Below are 19,500 nucleotides of genomic sequence, written 5' to 3'. Positions count from 1 at the left end.
TCTCTATTATTGAAAGTATTATATATGTCCACTTTTTCCCCTCTTTGACCCCCTCCAGCCTGCTCCCCTCCCCCAGGCCTTCACCGCCCTATTGTCTGTGTCCATGGGTTATGCATATTTGCATACAAGGTCTTTCAACTAGACATCTTGAAGGCAGCTCCATGTGGCTCCAGTCGCTGCTTAACCCTGCTATAGGGTCTTACCATATCCTCAATAACCAGTATAAAGCTCAGTTTAGGGCATGTGCTCATTAAATATTTGTTAAATGAATTACTGAATTTCTACCCGATCACCCAAGTTCATTATCAGACCTCTCAGTGTAAGGACTGTTCTTTGGGATTTTTTGTTGTTGTTGGGTGTGTGTGTGTCGGGAGGTGAGGGGTGGGGGGAGTATCTCAATTACTTACATTTGTAGTTGAGAATGCCTATCATAGATCACAAAGGCAAATATACATTTTTTTAAAGCAAATGTTTTATTCTGTGTGGATGACACATGTCACTGCTTCAGTAACCCCTGTTTTCTCCTATATTGGCTTAGCACTTAGTACTTTTTGTAATGCTCTGCACATGAGATTTTATTTAGTTTTCATCAATACCTTTGTGAAATAGGTAGGGCAGGGAGGTGGTTCTGTTTTGGAGATGAGTCTCAGAGCAACTGAGGTATTTTTCCAAGTCATGCACAAAGTTAATTATACATCTGGGACCAGCACCCAGGATTTCTGGCTCGGTGCCTTGAGTTCTGTTGTCACATGCTGATTACAATGAACAGATTTAAGAACAAAGCAAAGTATAGAAAACTGTCAGGGGGAGTAGTCATCTAGACAGGAGATTATGCTTGGCTTGTTTCACTACATTTTTACACTTCTGTTCCATGTGGCTGTGATATTTTCTGACATAATCCCACCTGAATTCCACTGACATGATTAGGCAGCAGCAGCGAGGAATAAATGATGTGCTGGATGAGCTGAGGAAATGAGACCACAGGGGGTTGTTTGCTGTTGGTACTAAACTAAAGGTCTTAACTGAACAACTTCAAATTTGTGGTTTGGCTTGGAAATGAAGAAGCCTTTCTGTCTCCAAACTCAACATGACTCTGTGCTCTAGTTCTGCTGTGAGTGACACCTCAGCCGATCCCTTCAGGAGGCCTGCCTGATGAGAACGTGTGAAAGGGTTCTTGTTGTTAAGTGTTCTTTACTGTCTTTTGAAAACAGAGGGGGAAGGGGAGGGATTAGTGTTGGAGTGTTAGGCAGATAATTTCAATTATGGAGAGTTGTCTACTTATCATCATTAAAGCAATGTTATTTTGAATTCAGTAATTTTTCTGAAGTAAGCACACTTCTCCATCGGATTGCTTACGTACAGAATTAGCATAAATCTGATTTTGATGTGGGGGACAATTTGCCCAACTCCAGGTGAGGTCTGGTTTCACTGTTGTCATCCCAACTTCCTGTTCTAATTACTGTGCTGTGCTTTGGCTGCTTTGCCTTACTTTGACCTCTTTGCTCTTTATACCCGGTGGCTTATGGCTCTCCAGCTCTGACTGGGTTTCCCTTCCTTTTTCTGGGGTCATATACTCTTTGACTTTTAGGTTGTTTAGTTTATCTATTTTTGTTATTATTTATTTATTTATTTATTTATTTATTTATTTATTTATTTATTTATTTTAGGTTGTTTAGTTTAGGTAGGCCACTGACGTTAAGATAAGGTGAAACCATGTTGGTTGCCCTTCTAGAGAATACGGGCCACGTGAAGGCCGTGTTGTAAGGAATTAAGGTGGGTAAGAGTGAGGTTTCTGGAACCAAATGGGTCTATTTTACATTACAGCTCTTTCCCTGGCCAACTTTGTCACCTGAGCAAATTCTTAACCACTTCTAGCATTAGTTTCCTCATCTGTATAAATGGGGATACTAATATCTTCCTCTTAAGATTGTTGCGAGTTAACTAAGATAAACTACTTAGCACAGTGCTTGACCTGTAATGAGGGCTTAGGAAATTTAGTTGTAATCATTCTTGCTGTTATTATTGTTGAAAAGGGAACTGGATACAGTTAGAAAGTTTAGGTGTGGCTTTGGGTTATATTGCATTATTTGGTGACCCTGGGAAAATGGCTTTACCCATGTGGGCCTCATTTTTTCATGTATCAGGTGAGGGTATGGGAAGGGTTCTGCCTTGTGGACAATTGATAGACCCTATTCAGAACTAATTATGTTAATGTTTGTTTCAAATGCATCTGAATCTCATTTTTTTTTTTAGCTCTACCTCCTGTAACCCAAGAAGACTCTTTAAAAATTTTCTTTTATTGATTTTTAGAGAGAGAGGAAAGAAAAGGGAGAGAAAAACATCAATGTTAAAGTGAAACATCAATTGGCTGCCTACTGCACGTCCCCTACTGGGGATTGAGCCCACAACCCGGCATGTACCCTGACTGGAAATCAAACCGGCAACCTTTTAATACACAGGATGACACCCAACCAACTGAACCACACCAACATGGGTGCAAAAAGCTTTTTGCCCCCTACTGTGGCTCAGTGGTTGAGCGTCAACCTATGAACCAGGAGTACTCAGTCTGGGCACATGCTTGGGTTGTGGGCTCGATCCCAAGTAGGGGGCATGCAAGAGGCTGACGATTTTCATCACTGATGTTTCTATCTCTCTCTCCCTCTCTCATCTTCTCTCTGAAATCAATAAAAAGAAAGAAAAAAAATAAAGAAGCTTCTTGATGTTTACTCAGCTCATCACACATCATAATGACTTATCCAGATGTCATATTCCTTTAGATCAGTGGTTCTCAACCTGTGGGTCGCGACCCCTTTGGCGGTTGAATGACCCTTTCACAGGGGTCGCCTAAGACCATCCTGCATATCAGATATTTACATTACGATTCATAACAGTAGCAACATTACAGTTATGAAGTAGCAACGAAAATAATTTTATGGTTGAGTCACAACACGAGGAACTGTACTGAAAGGGCCAGAAGGTTGAGAACCACTGCTTTAGATCCTTCTAGATGACAGCTCACTTAGTAAGCATTGTCCTACAAATGCACTATGAATAACTGATAGTGATAGGTTTGGTGTAATAGTTTAAAATATTATTTTTTTAGATAGTATTTTTAAAAGCCAGAAGAATCATGCTTTTTGTTGTTGTTGTTGTTTTGCTTTGTTTTAATCTGTGTTTCTCAAATTTTCTACTGAAGCCTGAAAGTTTAGGGATTATAGACCTTGTTGACTCCCCACTCCAGTTCCAGGCATGAAATGCCTTTGAATGATCATGTTTTATCTTAATATTTATTTAAACTTTATATAATCCATACTATAGCCACATTTAAAAAATATTAAAATATTTTAAATTATTTATTAGTTGTTACTTAGCTCTCCAACTGCCTATGCAGCAAGTAAAATTGATGCCTGAAGATGTGTGCCATGTTTATCTGGTGGCTTTGAGTCCCCTCCCCCCAATAAGCTAATTTGGAGCAGCAGGGCAATCCAAAGGAGTTGTTCTAAAGATGGGACTCATGGCATATTGGCAAGTCTGTGAGGGAAACATTTTTGACTGTGATTGAATTGCCTTAGGAGGCTGACTGTGTAAAGTTGAATAGAGTTTTCAATTACTATGAATTGAAAATTGGTGTTATCACCATCCAGCTCCTTTGAAAAAGGGTAATGAAATAGCCCATTACCTTAGAACATGCACACAAACTTCAAAGTTCTGAAACTTCCCCAAATTACTGTAATTTAATTTTTATATTTTTTGAGTATATAAATTTGGACTTGCAAAAACCTACTTTCTTTCCTTCAGAGTGGGGATCTCTGCTTTCAGTTGCGTGGTTGAAGGACAGCTGGGGACCTAAAGCCTACTAGCAGTGTGGCCTACAGCAGCCGTTTCTCCAAGCTCGACTTTCTTTATAGAAAGTGATTTTATGATTTCTATGATCTCTCAAATGAGATGAAAGTTGTGCTTATATGTTCCCCTTAGAAGCTAGTACTTTTCAATCTGTACTAATTGTATTTATAATCATTTATTTGGTATCTGTTTTCTAGAAGACTGTAGCTTTCGTAGACCATGGGTGTTTTGTTAACAACTATATGACGCATGCCTCCTACACTGTTTTGCCAATAGTATTTATTTATTCATTCAAAAAGATCTATTTAAGCCCAGCTGGCGTGGCTCAATGGTTGAGCATTGACCTATGAACCAGAAGGTCATGGTTCGATTCCCAGTTGGGGCACATGTCCGGGTTGCGGGCTTGATCCCCAGTGTGGGGCTTGCAGAAGGCAGCCAATTAATGATTCTCTCTCATCTTTGATATTTCTATCTCTCTCTCCCTCTCCTTTCCTCTCTGAAATCAATGAAAATATATTAAAAAATCTATTTCATGTCTACTAAATAGCAGATACTATTTAGGCTGGAGATACACCAAGAACATGGCAGGTAAAGTCCTTGATCTCAAGGAGTTTAGATCCTTAAGGCAGTTCTTTCCCTGTGGTGATGGAAATGCTCTGTACTGTGCTGTCCAATGTGCAGCCATTAACCACATGGGACTATTGAGCACTTGAAATGTGATTAGTGTGAATGAGGAACTGAATTTTAAACTTTATGCAGTTTTAGTTAATTTAAATTGCCACATATGTCCAGTAACTACCATATTAGACAATGCCATCCTAGAAGATTAAGGGATTGGAGACAGAAATAAAGAAATCCTATATAATAAAAGGGTAATATGACAATTGACCGAACGGCAGAACGACCAGAATGCCTGCGGTTCCTCGCCCTGCCTGGCCCCACCCCTAAGTGGGTACCCCTACCCCGATCAGGGGTGGGGTAGGCCAGCAAACTGCCCCCCCTGGCCCTTCATACCGCCCAGCCCTGCCCATGGCCCCTCACCCCAGCCATCCCGCCCCTAATTGCCTGCATCAGGGCAGGCCGGCTGGACCCCACCAGCACATGAATTCATGCACCAGGCCTCTAGTAGATAATAAATGAACAAAATAATTTCACATAGTGATAAAAACTGAGAAGAAATAAAATGGAAGAGGGATGATGTAATAAGTGGGTGAGTACTTTGTATAGCATGATTCAAATTGAGTAGGAATCAATAAATAGAAAATAAATAAATTATGAAGACTATTTTTAAAAAAATATATTTTATTGATTTTTTTTTACAGAGAGGAAGGGAGAGGGATAGAGAGTTAAAAACATCCATGACAGAGAAACATCGATCAGCTGCCTCCTGCACACACCCCACTGGGGATGTGCCCGCAACCAAGGTACATGCCCTTGACTGGAATCGAACCTGGGACCCCGGAGTCCGTAGGCTGATGCTCTATCCACTGAGCCAAACTGGTTAGTAGGTCATGAAGACTATTTTTAAAAAACTTGTTATTCAGTACTTTGATTTGGAATCCTTTTTTGAAAATCTAATGAATTCCTGACCTGCCCAGTGTGGGTTGCGGGCTCAATCCCCCAGTAGGGGCTCGATCCCCAGTGGGGGCAATGTGAGGTGTGTGCAGACTTGTGCAGGAGGCAGTCAATTGATGTTTCTCTCTCTAAAAATCAATTAAAAATTAAAAAAATGAAATATAGCTAATTCCTTTTTGGGAAAAGAAAGCACCACATAAGCCCTCACATTGCTATCATTTTATTAACCCCAAACATTTTTTCCCCCTAGCCCTGAGTTGTCATCTCTAGTTCCTGTTGGTGATACCTCAACATTGGAAGGTATGCTTTTGTGCCTTTACTTACTTTTCTTTGAAAATTATTTGTGGTTTAATACAATCTTGCAAGCAAACATTTTTCAGCTCACATTTAAAAAATACTGTGTTTCTCTCTCTATATATATATGTTGTTCAAGAGCCTCAAGAAAAAGTAATTAAAACATTTATTTCATGGCATTATGTTGTGGGTACTTACAAACCTTTAGTTATTGAGTATGATACAAATCAGAAAACTGCTTAAAACAAATGTACGACCTAAAGAATTACTGTAAGGCAAACACTCTAACCACTGCTCATGCAACAGGGAGGACATTCCTGGGCCCAGAATTTGTCATTTGTCTTGTAGAGTTTCCCAGAGTAAGGAGTTTTCTGGCTGCATTCTGCCATGTACTTTAACATGTTCCTCTGGCCTCTCTATTTCCTGTCAATTGATAGTTCCTTTCTTTGTTAATTTTTTAAAAGCTTCTCTTTATTGGAAATTTCAAACATACACAAAAATTAGGATAGCACAAGGCCCAGCTTCAACAGTGATCAATTCATGCTTAGTCTCCAACCTTCACCCACCCGCTCTGTGGTAGTATCACTTCCTTCAGTGTCTGTCCCCTTTCCTAGAGAGCTCTTCAAGGACAGGGACTTTGTCTGAATCCATAGCATCTTGCATAGAGCCTGACATGTACTAGGTGTTCAGTAAATGCTTGTTGAATGAATGAATGAATCATAATAATTTCTTATCCTGGGAAGACTCTATGCAAATGTGTCTTAAGGTTAGAATGCACAGAATTTCCAAAGTGAAAAAGCAAATGACTTATGGAAATGGTTTAGAGGTCAGTTCCTTATTTCCTGATATGGGTTCGGACTTGGTCAGGGACTGGATTCATGCACATGTTTTTCTTTTTCCATTAGGTGCTGCCCTCAGAATTCCATATCCAGGGGTGACCTCCTCTGCAGGTACCTCAGAGAGCAGCTTGGGGAGACCAGAGGAGAGTGTGAGTGACGCTCTGTTTTGTTTAGTTTATAACATGGAGAACAGGGGTTAAGGGAGGTTATTATGCCATTGTCAGAGTACACAGGACTTCCTGTGGTTCCCTTGATGGAAATGTTTTGGATTCTAAAACCAGTGCATTAAAAAGATTCCTTGGAGAGTCAAGTAAAACTGCTTTTGGCGAGAGAGGGCTTCAACTTGTAAATGAGATGGCTCAGGATCTGGGGAATTGTCCGTGGTAAGCCCACTCACCATCTCCTGTGGGCTACAGGACATAATTTACTATGGGGACATTTGCCTATATTCTTCTATCCCTAAATCAGTCAGGACTTAGCTTCCTCTTCTTCAGAGTGAAAGGATATAGATTTTATGTCATTAAAAAATCTAGAAGCAGCCCTGGCTGGTTTGGCTCAGTGGATAGAGTGTCAGCCTTCGGACTGAAAGTTCTCAGGTTCGATTCCAGTCAGGGGCACATGCCTAGGTTGTAGGCTTGATCCCATTGTGGGGTGTGCAGGAGGCAGCTGATCAATGATTCTCTCTCATCATTGATGTTTCTATTTCTCCCTCTCCCTTCCTCTCTGAAATCAATACAAATATACTTTAAGCCATGACCGGTTTGACTCAGTGGATAGAGCGTCAGCCTGTGGACTCAAGGGTCCCAGGTTCGATTCCGGTCAAGGGCATGTACCTCGGTTGCAGGCACATCCCCAGTGGGGGATGTTCAGGAGGCAGCTGATCGATGTTTCTCTCTCATCAATGTTTCTAACTCTCTATCCCTCTCCCTTCCTCTCTGTAAAAAATCAATAAAATATATTTTAAAAAAATATACTTTAAAAAAATCTAGAAGCACCATTCTTTTCACATACATCATTATTAATAGTAACCTGGCCACTGTACAACATTAAGTTGATTTTTTTTTTTACCACATTCAGATTCTTTAAAAAGTACACACTGCCCAGGAAGGTGGACATGTTGTATTAGAAATGTTGTTAAATATGTATTTTTAAATTTTGGGGGTTTATAAATTCTTGATTACTTAATATATAGCAAAGTTTGACTGAACATATTCACTAGAAAGGCACAGTTTAGTTACCTTGCATCTTCTCTTCCTAAACTTCAACATTTTAACATATAAAATCAGAATAAATCACCCACTCTGCCCCACCAGCCTCCCTATAACCGAACAAGGCTGGTAGTAGATTGGGATGCCTGAGTTGATGCCCAAATCAGTACTTTTACCTTCAGTACCACTGTGTTCAAAGTTGATGGTGCTAAAAATATCACCACTTGAGAAATATTTGTGAATGAATGAATAAAAAGTGATACTGTAGTTCTGAACTTGAATCAGAATAATTATGATTTAGGTCTGGAATGTTTTATAGAACGAGATAAAATTTACTATAGTAGAAATGAAGGAATTGTGTATAATCAATTGGAATATTAATATCCCAAACAGAAAGGGTAATTTGAAGCCAATTTATAGAACAAAACACTATAGAAATACCTAACAAAAATTAGTCCAAAATAAAACCCAAGGTACAATTTGGCATTTCAGTTTTTCCTAATATATTTTTCCATCTACCATTTCAGCAATCATATACTTTTTCTATTTTGTTTGTAGTTACACTATAAGTTATAATGCATGTTTATTCTATCAAAGTTTAAATGTGTCAAAATCTTTGTCCTTATCCTGAGCAACATGGGAAGATTAGAATACTGTACCTCAAATGACCACCCTACTGATTTATATTCTATTTTTATTCTTTTCCTCCCTCTACTTTAGTTTTCTCTCTTTTTACTCCTATAACTTAGACTATACAATATTTTTTATATAGTAAAGTTCATTTTACATTTATATACACTGATAAATGATGTTTATCATTTTATTTTCTTAAAATTATTTTTTTTGCATTTTGCATTTTAGACATCTATTTGAGGCTAACTTTCCTTCTGATATATATGCTCCTGATATTACTTTAGTGAGAGTCTCTCACTGGTTCAATCTCAATTTTTGATCACTTGAAAATATCTTTATTATTCCCTTATTTTAGAAAAATATTTTAAACCTGTATTAAATTCTTGATTGAGGTATTTTTTTGAGGTCAAGGTTTATTTCACTATTTTCTAATTTTTATTGTTACAACTGGGAACTTACTGATCAGCTCAGTTGTTATTTGGGTTGTTTTTGTCTACTTTTTTTTTGGAAGTCCTTTTGTTGTTGTTTTTTTTTGCTTATTTTTTTAGGGATATTATATTCACATGGGTCTAAGAATTACAAATATAAGAGATAATAGGTCACATATTTAACCCTGTCATCTTCCCAGTTTCCACTCTACACTACCCTTCTCCACACCCTATCAGACAATTGCTTTTGCTATATTCTTGTGAATTATTCCAGATTTCATTTTTTAAAATATTGATTTCAGAGAGGAAGGGAAAGGGAGAGATAGAAACATCAATGATGAGAGAGAACCTTTGATCTGCTGCCTCCTGCATGTCCCCTACTGGGATCAAGTCCACAACCTGGGCATGTGTCCTGACCTGAAATCAAACCCTGAATTCCTGATTCATAGGTCGACACACCAGCCAGGCTCCAGGCTTCTTAAAGGCACATGCAAGCAAATACAAGTCCTATTCTTCCCCACAGGGATTCTTTAACTTGAGAGTCATGAAGACAACAAACAGGATTATTTTAAAAAGCAAAATATGCATTATTGAAATGAATTATATGTAGTTTATGATGCAATAAACTTAAGTATAAATATATATACAATGAACTACAAATAATACATTTAACTGCATGGGGATTCTCTTGTTTCAGGACATTGTGATCCCTTTGAAAGGAGCTCCCCTTTTAAAAATATTCCTTGTCTTCTCTCTCTCTCTCTCTCTCTCTCTCTCTATATATATATATATATATATATATATATATATATATATATATACACTAGTGGCCCGGTGCACGAAATTCGTGCGCAGGGGAGGGTGTGTTCCTCAGCCTGGCCTGCACCCTCTCCAATTTGGGACCTCTCGAAGGATGTCCTACTGCCAGTTTACAGGGATCAGGGCTAAACCAGCAGTTGGACATCCCTCTTGCAATCCAGGACTGCTGGCTCCTAACCATTCACCTGCCTGCCTGCCTGCCTGATTGCCTCTAACCACTCTGCCTGCGGGCCTGCTTGCACCCAAATGCCCCCCCCCCCCGCCAGCCTGATCACCCCAAACTGCCCCCCCCCCCATTGGCCTACTCACCTCTACCTTCCCTCCCCACTGGCCTGCTCATCCCCAACTGTCCCCCTGCTGGCCTGCTCACTCCAAATTGCCCCCCTGCTGTCCTGATCACCTCCAACTGACCCCCACTGATGGCCTGCTTACCCCCAACTGCCCCCCCGCTGGTCTGCTTACCCCCAATGGCCCCGCCCCCAACCAGCCTGATCACCCACAACTGCCCTCCCCTCTTGGCCTCTAACCACCTCTACCTCGGCCCCGCCACCATGGCTTTGTCCAGAAGAACATCTGGAAGGTCTCCCAGTCTAATTAGCATATTACTCTTTTATTAGTATAGATATATTTGTCTGTAAATATGGTTATGATTGCAGATATGAGTAGGACCAGGTACAATTTTATAGAATGGGCCTTTTATTACAGATTGTTTGCCATGTATGCATTTTTTCTAAAGAAGTAAAAATTACTTTAAAAAATGTTTCAGGAAGACTTTGAGAAATTTACAGTATCTGCTTTTCTTCCAAGAAAGTTGTCACTTTTATGCCAGAGTGAGAATTATTTGTATGCTTTGTATGTCAGCATTGGACCACTGTGACTGGGAGGCACTTAGCTTGACTTGAGAGCAATTATCTTGCTCACTGGCTGGGAGGGAGGGTGTGTGGCAGAGGAGATAAATACTCGGTTCTGGATTATTCATAGAATGCTGACTTTCTGGATTGATTGTGCAAGCCCCTCCTTTTATTGATGTCCACCTTCTATTGACAGACATCTACCCTGGGAGAGAAATGAGATGAAACTCTCTTTCTTTTCATTGTAAAAAGCATTTGAATTCCTAAGTTGTGATAAGGCCACCCAGCCATCCACAGTCAAGGTACACATTTTCATGGAGGATGTTCCCACTCTTGAAAAAATTAAAACAATTTTTTTCTTTTAATTTAAACTTCCTTCTATAACTGTTTTCTTGTTACTTAAAAGCTAGTTTTTTTTAAACTACTTCCAAAGCTTTTCAAGCTGTATATGTCCTTGGAATGAATTTATAAATAAGAATTGAGCCCGGCCGGTGTGACTCAGTGGTTTAGCATTGACCTATGAACCAGGAAGTCACAGTTTGATTCCAGGTCAGGCCACATGCCTGGGTTGTGGGCTTGATCCCTAGTACAGGGCGTGTAGGAGGCAGCCAATCGATGATTCTTTCTCATCATTGATGTTTCTATCTCTCTCCCTCTCCCTTCCTCTCTGAATCAGTAAGAATATATTTGAGAGAGAGAGACACACACACAGAGAGAGAGAGAGAGAGAGAGAGAGAGGAGTATATATGTTTGTAAATAAGAAAACATGTATTTGATGCTCTTAGAAAGTCTTACTTTCTTTCATTAAAACTTGTGCAGTATAGGAAACTCCATAGATTCTCTTAATTTGAAGAAAATTAGAGGGAAAGGTACTAATTCATAGTTCCTTGGGAAAATGTGTCACATATATTTTTTTATGTTTATTTTTTAAATCAAAAACTGAAATATTTTCTATTCAGAAAATATATTTGGATCTAAATATCTTCTATAATTTTAACCCTAAAATATCAATTTAAATATTTTAAAAATGGTTGGGATGTTTGTTTTTTAAAATAAGTTAAGTTACTGGAGTTCTACATGTTACTGGATTACCTGGGGTAATTTTCTGATTGGAAAATTAAGAATTATAGTCAGAGGGGAGGACATGAGAATTTTTAAAGAACATATTCAATTTACTTTAGAAGCCGAACCTCTCTTATCATGTGACTTGTTTTGTATGTTTGTTACACTATATTCTCACATAAGCATTGCTGCTATTGGGACAAACAGTGACAGTTGATTCGGGTCATTTGAATGTCCACTGTCTGTTTTAATTTGTATGTTCGTTTTGACTCTGTCATATGCTCAAACTTCAGTAGAAGTCATGAGAACCTATTATTTTTGCCTGCTCCCTCCTTTACGTTGGAAATATTCTTTTTTACTCAGAGGTACCTTAACTTTGATGTAAGGGATTGTTTCCGTTGCCAACTGTTTTCTTCCTTGCCAAGTAAGAGAATTGTTGTGAACTCTTCAGTGATGCCTTCTCCAGGATATTTGCAGATGTGGTTGAGAAAAGTCATTTCATCCCCGACCTTTGCATGTCAGGTGCTGAGGTGCCGGGGTGCCGCCTCACCTGCGCCCTGGCTCTCCGATCCCAATGCAGCTCTCTCTCCCTCCGATCACCATGGTGACCACTGGGCCGCAGGCGGGGCGGCACCCCCCCACCCCCCCCCGCCCCCCCCCGCTCTTGCCTGCTGCCTGGGTTTCCAATCACTGTTCTTCCATCCTTCCCCTTTCACCTCCCATCATTGTGCCTATGTATGCAAATTAACCACCATCTTTGTTGGCAGTTAATTTGCATATTGCCCTAATTAGCCAATGGGAAGAGTAGCAGAGGTATGGTTAATTACCCTTTTTGTCTTTTATTAGGTAGGATATATGTATGTATGTGTGTGTGTGTGTGTGTGTATATATATATATATATATATATATATATATATATATATATACACACACACACACACACATATATATACACATATATACGTATATATATATATATATATCTCACAAGAGATAACAGCTGAGAATTTCTCAGAATGTATGATAGACATGAAGCCTTACAATAAGGACATACAACAAATCCAAAGCAAAATAAGTAAACATAAATATACATCTATATCCATTTTTGTAAAACTGCAAAATCCCTAATTCTGTATATCCCATATACTATATATATGTAAAATACTATACAGTATTTGGGATTCTGCAGTTTCACAAAAATGGTTATAAAAGAAATTCTCAGCTGTTATCCCTTATGATTATATCTGTCTGACCTCATTTCATTTCTCATGTTTATTTCTCTAATAACTTTAATTTCTTTATCTTTCTGTTTCGCTTTCAAATACGCCTTTCAGTTCATTAATTCTCCCTTCAACTTAGTCTAATTTGTTTCAAACTGTCTATAGAGCTTTTAGAATCCTTACTTTATGTGAGAGTCTCTGGTCTGATTTTAAACATGTGCAGACCTTCCACTATGTGATAAAAGGTAAAACTAAAGCTGAGGCCTCAAGGGATCAGCAGATACACCATGTACACAAACAACACTCAATCACCTCCCTGGATTCCTCTAATCTTTATTGACCTATTGGGGATTTCTTTCTTGCAAATGAGCTATGCTTTAAAAACATTAAATATACTTATTCAGCATTTTAGGCATTATGTAGCAGTAAGGTTACTAAGCCTATTTCTTTTAAAATAACACTGGAAATGGAAGTTTCTGCCCAAATCTAGTGAGGCAAAATTTAAGATGGAAAAATGCAAAGTCTGGTACAAAATTCTATTTAAGACTAAGAGTTTGTGTTGGTGTTACTCTCAATATGAATCAGCAGTATGATGCAGTTACGGGGTGGGGGGGGGGGGCCGGGAGAGAATCACCTAGTAAAAGCTAGTGTGGTTTTGGGTTGTATAATACAGATATAGAGTTTATCACAAGGGAAGTGGTTATTGGACCTCATTGGTGTGTGCCACACTGTGAGGAAGACACTACAAGCCTGAGATGTGTCTGCAGGAGAAGAACCAGGGAGAAGTCAGGAAAGACATGATGGCTGCCTGTATTTATTTGAAGGGCTCTCTGGTGACCACAGTGTTTATAGGTGTCCCAGGTTATAGAACTGGGAACAATGGTTAACACTTACAGGAAAATAAATTTGGGTTTAATATTGAAAACATTATAACCATGAGAGCTTCTTTTGGAAATGCAATGGTCTGCCTTTGAAGGTCATGACTCTTTCTCATCAGAGCCATTTAAATTGAGGATGAGCAGCCTGTTGTCAGGGATAGTGTGGAGAGAATTCAAGCATCAGAAGCCATGGTGGGATCTTCTAAAGTTTTGAAAGTCGCTGATTATGTGATCCATCAGAGATGAAATGGCACAGTGATGAAGCCCTTGTATTCTCTTCCTGACTCTGCCATTGGCTGTGAGCCCGCAGGCTAGCCATTCTTCCATTCCAATCCCTGGTTTTCTTGTGTATCAAATGGAAGGACTTGGATTAGATGAGCTTAAGCAATTATTACTGTATGTTCTAGTAGTGATTTCTAGTCCCCTCATTCCTTTTGCATTTATTAATTGGAATTCTTTTGTAAGAAACTATTGTCACTTCTCTCAGATTTATTTATTAAATCACATTAGCATGGACTCATGAATTTTTAAAAAATATATATATTTATTTCAGAGATGAAAAGAGAGGTAGAAACATCAATGATGAGAGAGAATCATTCATTGGCTACCTCCTGCATGCCGCCCCCCCCCCCCACCCCCACTGGGGATTGAGCCTGCAACCTGGGCATGTGCCCTTGACTGGAATCGAACCCAGGGCCCTTCAGTCCGGGGGTCCAACACTCTATCCACTGAGCCAAACAGGCTAGGGCTGGACTCATGAATGTTTATTTTATTATTTGGATTATAATTCAGTACTCATTTTGTCACTCTAATTATTCCAGCCTTGGCCACTGGAAAACCTGGGTTCTAATGATACATAGTACAAAAAGTTTGGTGATATGGTTTCAGATTCCATATAGCAATTAACAATTAAGAAACTACCACCTCTTTCCTGCTGGTGTGGTTCTGTGGTTGATCGTCAACCTATGAACCAGGAGGTAATGGTTTGATTCCTGGTAAGGGCACATGCCCGGGTTGTGGGCTCAATCCCCAGAAGGGACATGCAGGAGTCAGCCAATCAATGATTCTCTCTCATCATTGATGTTTCTATATCTCTCTCTTTCTCTCCCTTCCTCTCTCTGAAAAATAAAAACATATTAAAAAAAAAGAAAGGAAACTACCACCTCTTGACCTTGGTGTAGTATTTAGAAAGAAATCCACAATTACCTGAAAAGGCTGTTAATATAGTCCTTCCTTCTGCATACTTATCTGTATGGCTAGATTTTCTTCACATACTTAAACTAAAACAAAATATTGGAACTGATTAACCCTTTTCGGTCCAACCTTGAGGCTGACTTGACAGACCAGGTGCTAGGAGCAGGTCCAACGTCGAGCAATAAGAACATTAAAAAGTTCAACAATCAATCTCGTCAATTAATTTGGACCAGACTGTTTGAATTCCAAAAATAACATTGGACTGCAAAGGGTTAATGCAGAAACAGATTTGAGAATCCAGCTGTCATCGTTAAGCCAGACATTAAAGAATTTGTAAAAATATAAACAATGTTCAGAAACAAGCTTCTAAGCTATTTCTAGATGACAATTTTAGCACAGTAAACTCTGTTTTAACTCACAAATGGTCAAATTTGGTGGTTATCTTTGAAATATGTTCTATCTTTCTCTGAACTAATCATTGTGTGTTCAAAGGAATGTACAAATGCACAGCAATTTTAATATTAACCTATGTCTGAAAGTTTACCCAATTAGTTCCAAATTCAAACACTATATAGAAGAGCATCATTAGAAATTGCCTTTGGCATAGTATCTGGCATATAGTAGACAATCAATACATTTTTGTTGATTGAATGAGTAAACATTGACATTTATTGTTCTTTTCCTAAACATTCAGATTAGCAATGAAATTGAGACTGTGATAGAAGAATCCACAAAACCAGCAGCTGAGCAGATTGCAGAATTCAGTATCCACCTTTTGGGGGAGCAATACAGGGAAGAACTACGGGACCCCGCTAGCTTCCACTACCAGAGCCTTGTAGAAGAGTTTATCGCAGAGGTGAGTGATTTTTGTTTGTTTTTATTCATTTTTTAAATAAGCAAGACAGTTTTCTGGGGTAAATGTCCCATATTCACCACAATGCTTAGAGGTAGCTTTTGGATTCAAGCTCTCCATCTGCTTTGTTCGGGGGTGATGACTTAGCAATGTCTTCAGAAAGCTCTGTGGAAAGTTCACTGAAAGACAGATGGGTTATTTCATTGAAACAAAATCTTCACACATTTGCCATCTAACAAATAAATGCTATTTCCAACATTTGCTGCAAAGCCAAAGCAGAATGTGTCCTGTGAAAAATGAGCCTCTTTGAGGAACTACATACAATGTGTTGTTTTTCTTTGCGAAACATATTTAATTTCTTTAATTTTCACACTCAGTTCTACTTTTTTAAATTGAAAAATTTTGAACAGTTCACACTGTTCAAACTGGTAAGACATGGTACCAAGTTCAGAGGACCAAACGGCATCCAGTGATCAGTCAATGCCCCTTCTACCTCTGTTCCTTGGGAGTAGGTATTTTTAATAAAGGGTTTCTTTAAAAAATCAGGCAATAGATCACCTCATGATTTTCCTTCCTGGAAGAATTATATATGGAACTTGAACTCAAGGTCCTTTCAGTCGAAAATGACCCACCGTGTCCCCTGCATGCCTTTGCTCTCGTGTAGTAAGTGCCCATCCTCTTCTCTCTCCAATTACGGGGCACACCATTCCTTCCTGTTTATTTCTTTTCCATTCCCTCTCGATGGGTTTCTTCTTGGCCACATTTTTCAATTCCATCACCTCGGACTAATTTCCTTCCCTAGACACTGTGTCTAGATGAGAAATAAAAATATGCACCTCTCAGCCAAACAGCATCATTGCAGCCATCAGACATGGGGAGTGTAGGCCAGACAGTTAATTTTCCTAGCTGTGTGGCCAAGTTGGGAGGCTGTACGGTATGTGGAAGAAATGTCAGCCAGGCCAGTGGCCACCTTGTGTCAGATCGTGTCTTGGATCGGCTGTCTGGGTCTCTCTGCCCGTGGGTAAAAGAACCTTTAATAAGCCTCCCTGTTTGGGTAAACAAATATTCTGAATGGCTGCATATTTAGGACAGGCTAATAAACACTCTGAAAACCATCTCCTGCAGGGACTTTATGAGGCAGGGAGCTGTTGGCTTGAGGTGGTTTGAAGGTAACGAAGGGCCGGGGCCTGCTGTGCAACAGTTCCTTCTCTGGCCTGTCTCTACATTCCTGTCCCTGTACTTGGAACAAAACATCTACTGCTGGGCCATCTTAGTGGGGTCTGGGGTGAGGCTCTGAAAGGTCTTGTCACCATGTTTACTACAAACTGAAGAAGGCCCTCCAACTCTCTCCCTGCAGGCACAGACACAGGAATTGTTCCTTCACTATTGTTTCTTAGCCAATATTGGAAGACACACGGGGGAATAAAAGCCTGCTTGGGGGATTGAGGGAAAAAAATATATATTTTTTTTCATGAGAAGAGTAAGAGGAAGATAAAGTTGGGACAATGCCAAATATGACATTAGAGGGAAAGGTCAGGCTTGAAGATCGCTACAGTATCAACCCAGGGTCCTTGCACACTGCTTTGAGTTCTGTAGGCTGCAGGATGTCTGGCTGCTCACAGAAACCATGTGGGTAACAGCATCTATCTATAGATGAGGCCCAGGAGGACTAGTAACTGGTTCCTGGTCATTTCAGCCCCTGGAGTAGAAGGGGAAATCAGGTCTCCTCTTTCCTTTCAAAGTGTTCCTCCCTTTATGTCACACAGAGTCCCCTTATTTTAATTCAGGTAAGAACTTGTGGTGAGCTTCCCAGTTTCCCCAGTCCTGGTCCTGGTTCTAAACCGTATTTATTATGAGTCAGGGGAAAGAGGAAGAGGCATGCAATTCAATGGGAAGAATATAGGATTTGGTGTTGGAGAGATTTGGGGCTGAATAAGTTCGGATTCAGTCACTCACCAAATGCATGACCCTGGCTAAGTGAGCTGACATCTCAGAGTCTCAGTTTTCTCATCTATAAAATTGGGAAAACATGTACCTCTTGGGATTGTTGCAAGATCAGAAGTAATATTGCAAAATCAGGCATATAGCAGCCACTCAATACATTGTATCTATTATTAATCTTGATGTTAGTCAAGTAAAATGACTTCTTACACCTGAACACCTGTACAGTAATTAACTGGATATGATGAATTAAAATATCTGTATGTATTTATACTCAAGAGATGGCAAAGCCCCCCAAAAGATGGGTTTAGTAATAATAAAAATATGCAATTACTGTAAATAGCATTTTGCAGTTAATAGAGTACTTTCAGCTACATTCCTTTTAATCTTACAGAAACTGATGTGGTCGGTGAGCAGGGCAGTATTAATTCTATAAAAGAGACATGCATGACCACTTTGCCAGCTAAAGCAGCTGGGACTTATCCCCCAGTCTAAGATTCCTCGTCTTGGTATCCCATCTACACCCCATCCTCTAAGAATTATAGCACGACTCTTTTTCTTCTCAGAGAATAAAACAAGGCAAACTATTATTATCATGTATTTGGATTCTGTATCCTTAAGGCATGAAGATCTTCAGTGAACCAAGATTTATTTGTTTGTTTTTTTGTTAATTTCTTTCAATTACAGTTGGCATTCAATATTATATTAATTTCAGCTGCCCAGCATAATGGTTAGACATTTGTATAACTTACAAAGTGATTATTTGATGAGTCTAGTAACCATATGTAGTTATTGCAGTATTATTGACTATATTCCCTATGCTGTATATCCCTGTGATTATTCTGTAACTACCAAGTTGGACTTTAAATCCCTTCACCTTTTTCACCTAGCCACCCAATCTCCCTCCTATCTGGCAACCATCAATTTGTTCTCTGTACCTATGAGTTTGTTTTATTTTGAACCAAAACTTTAAACAAATTTCACTCTACTGATTATACAAGGACTTGGTTTTAAAATCAGAGATCCACTAACAGAGTTCCCAAGTCCGCTGACAACTTCCTTCCCTACTTCTGGTGTGAGCTCCATCATGACTTACCTGGTCAGATTGCATCTTCTGAAATGTGGTGGGTTAAATGTTAAATCTTGTTAAACATTTGGTATTTGTGTACAACTTGGATTATTTTTAGCTATTTAGTCCAGTCTAGAATCCTCTTTTCCCTGCTCCAGTCACTAAGCAGATACTGTTTTACATGGTGGGACATTACAGACGCAGAAATAAAACTGGTACCCACTGATGTGATGCTCATAAGTTGATCTTTGGTCCAGCTAACTTACTGGCCACTGCTTCATCATCTCTGCGACAACCAGTGAACAAGGCCTCCCTTCCGGGGGTAAGCCAAGACCTATAGGTTTCTTCCTAATGTTGACTGTGTCCACAGTTCCCCTGTGTTGTAGGAACAAGAAACAGACACCACCAGACACTTTTCGGAAATGAGCGCCTGACTGTCACGCTGTGTGCTGTAGCCAGACTCCCTATCCAAACACTACATTTAAAAATGCTGTTACAGCTCCTTCGGCAACTAATGTTCTTTTTCACGTTTTATCACATAGGGGAAAGAACAGTAATTGCCAATGAGAAGTATGCCCTTTACAATTTGAAGAAAAATTAATATTATAGCACATTCGAACCTTAAAAGACAAAATGAAAAAGAAAAACCTATCAGTGTTGTGGTAAATACTATTTTCTAACATTGTAACTATTATTTTCTTAGTAATTTTCTGATCCATGTGTTTCTGTGTATGCATTCAAGCTTCTAATAGTAGAGGGTACACTTTATATTCTACTCCTAAAAGCATTGTTT

General features: G+C 39.3%; 1 protein-coding gene across 1 annotated transcript in view; it reads left to right on the top strand.

Annotated features, from left to right (window-relative positions):
• Window positions 1-19,500, top strand: part of IMPG2 (interphotoreceptor matrix proteoglycan 2) — a gene marked incomplete at both ends in the record, with an annotated part of 80,325 nt that overhangs the window by 28,442 nt on the left and 32,383 nt on the right. The window contains 3 exons of the mRNA XM_081086737.1: window positions 5,669-5,718; window positions 6,618-6,700; window positions 15,539-15,700. Coding sequence (XP_080942863.1) covers window positions 5,669-5,718; window positions 6,618-6,700; window positions 15,539-15,700 — 295 coding nt within the window. The remainder of the gene's footprint in view (window positions 1-5,668; window positions 5,719-6,617; window positions 6,701-15,538; window positions 15,701-19,500) is intronic.

Source organism: Myotis nattereri, assembly GCF_964212035.1.
Source record: "Myotis nattereri genome assembly, chromosome: 3".
Taxonomy (NCBI): Eukaryota; Metazoa; Chordata; class Mammalia; order Chiroptera; family Vespertilionidae; genus Myotis; species Myotis nattereri.
Note: the sequence above shows the minus strand (reverse complement) of the source record. Positions and strands in the feature narration are given on the sequence as shown.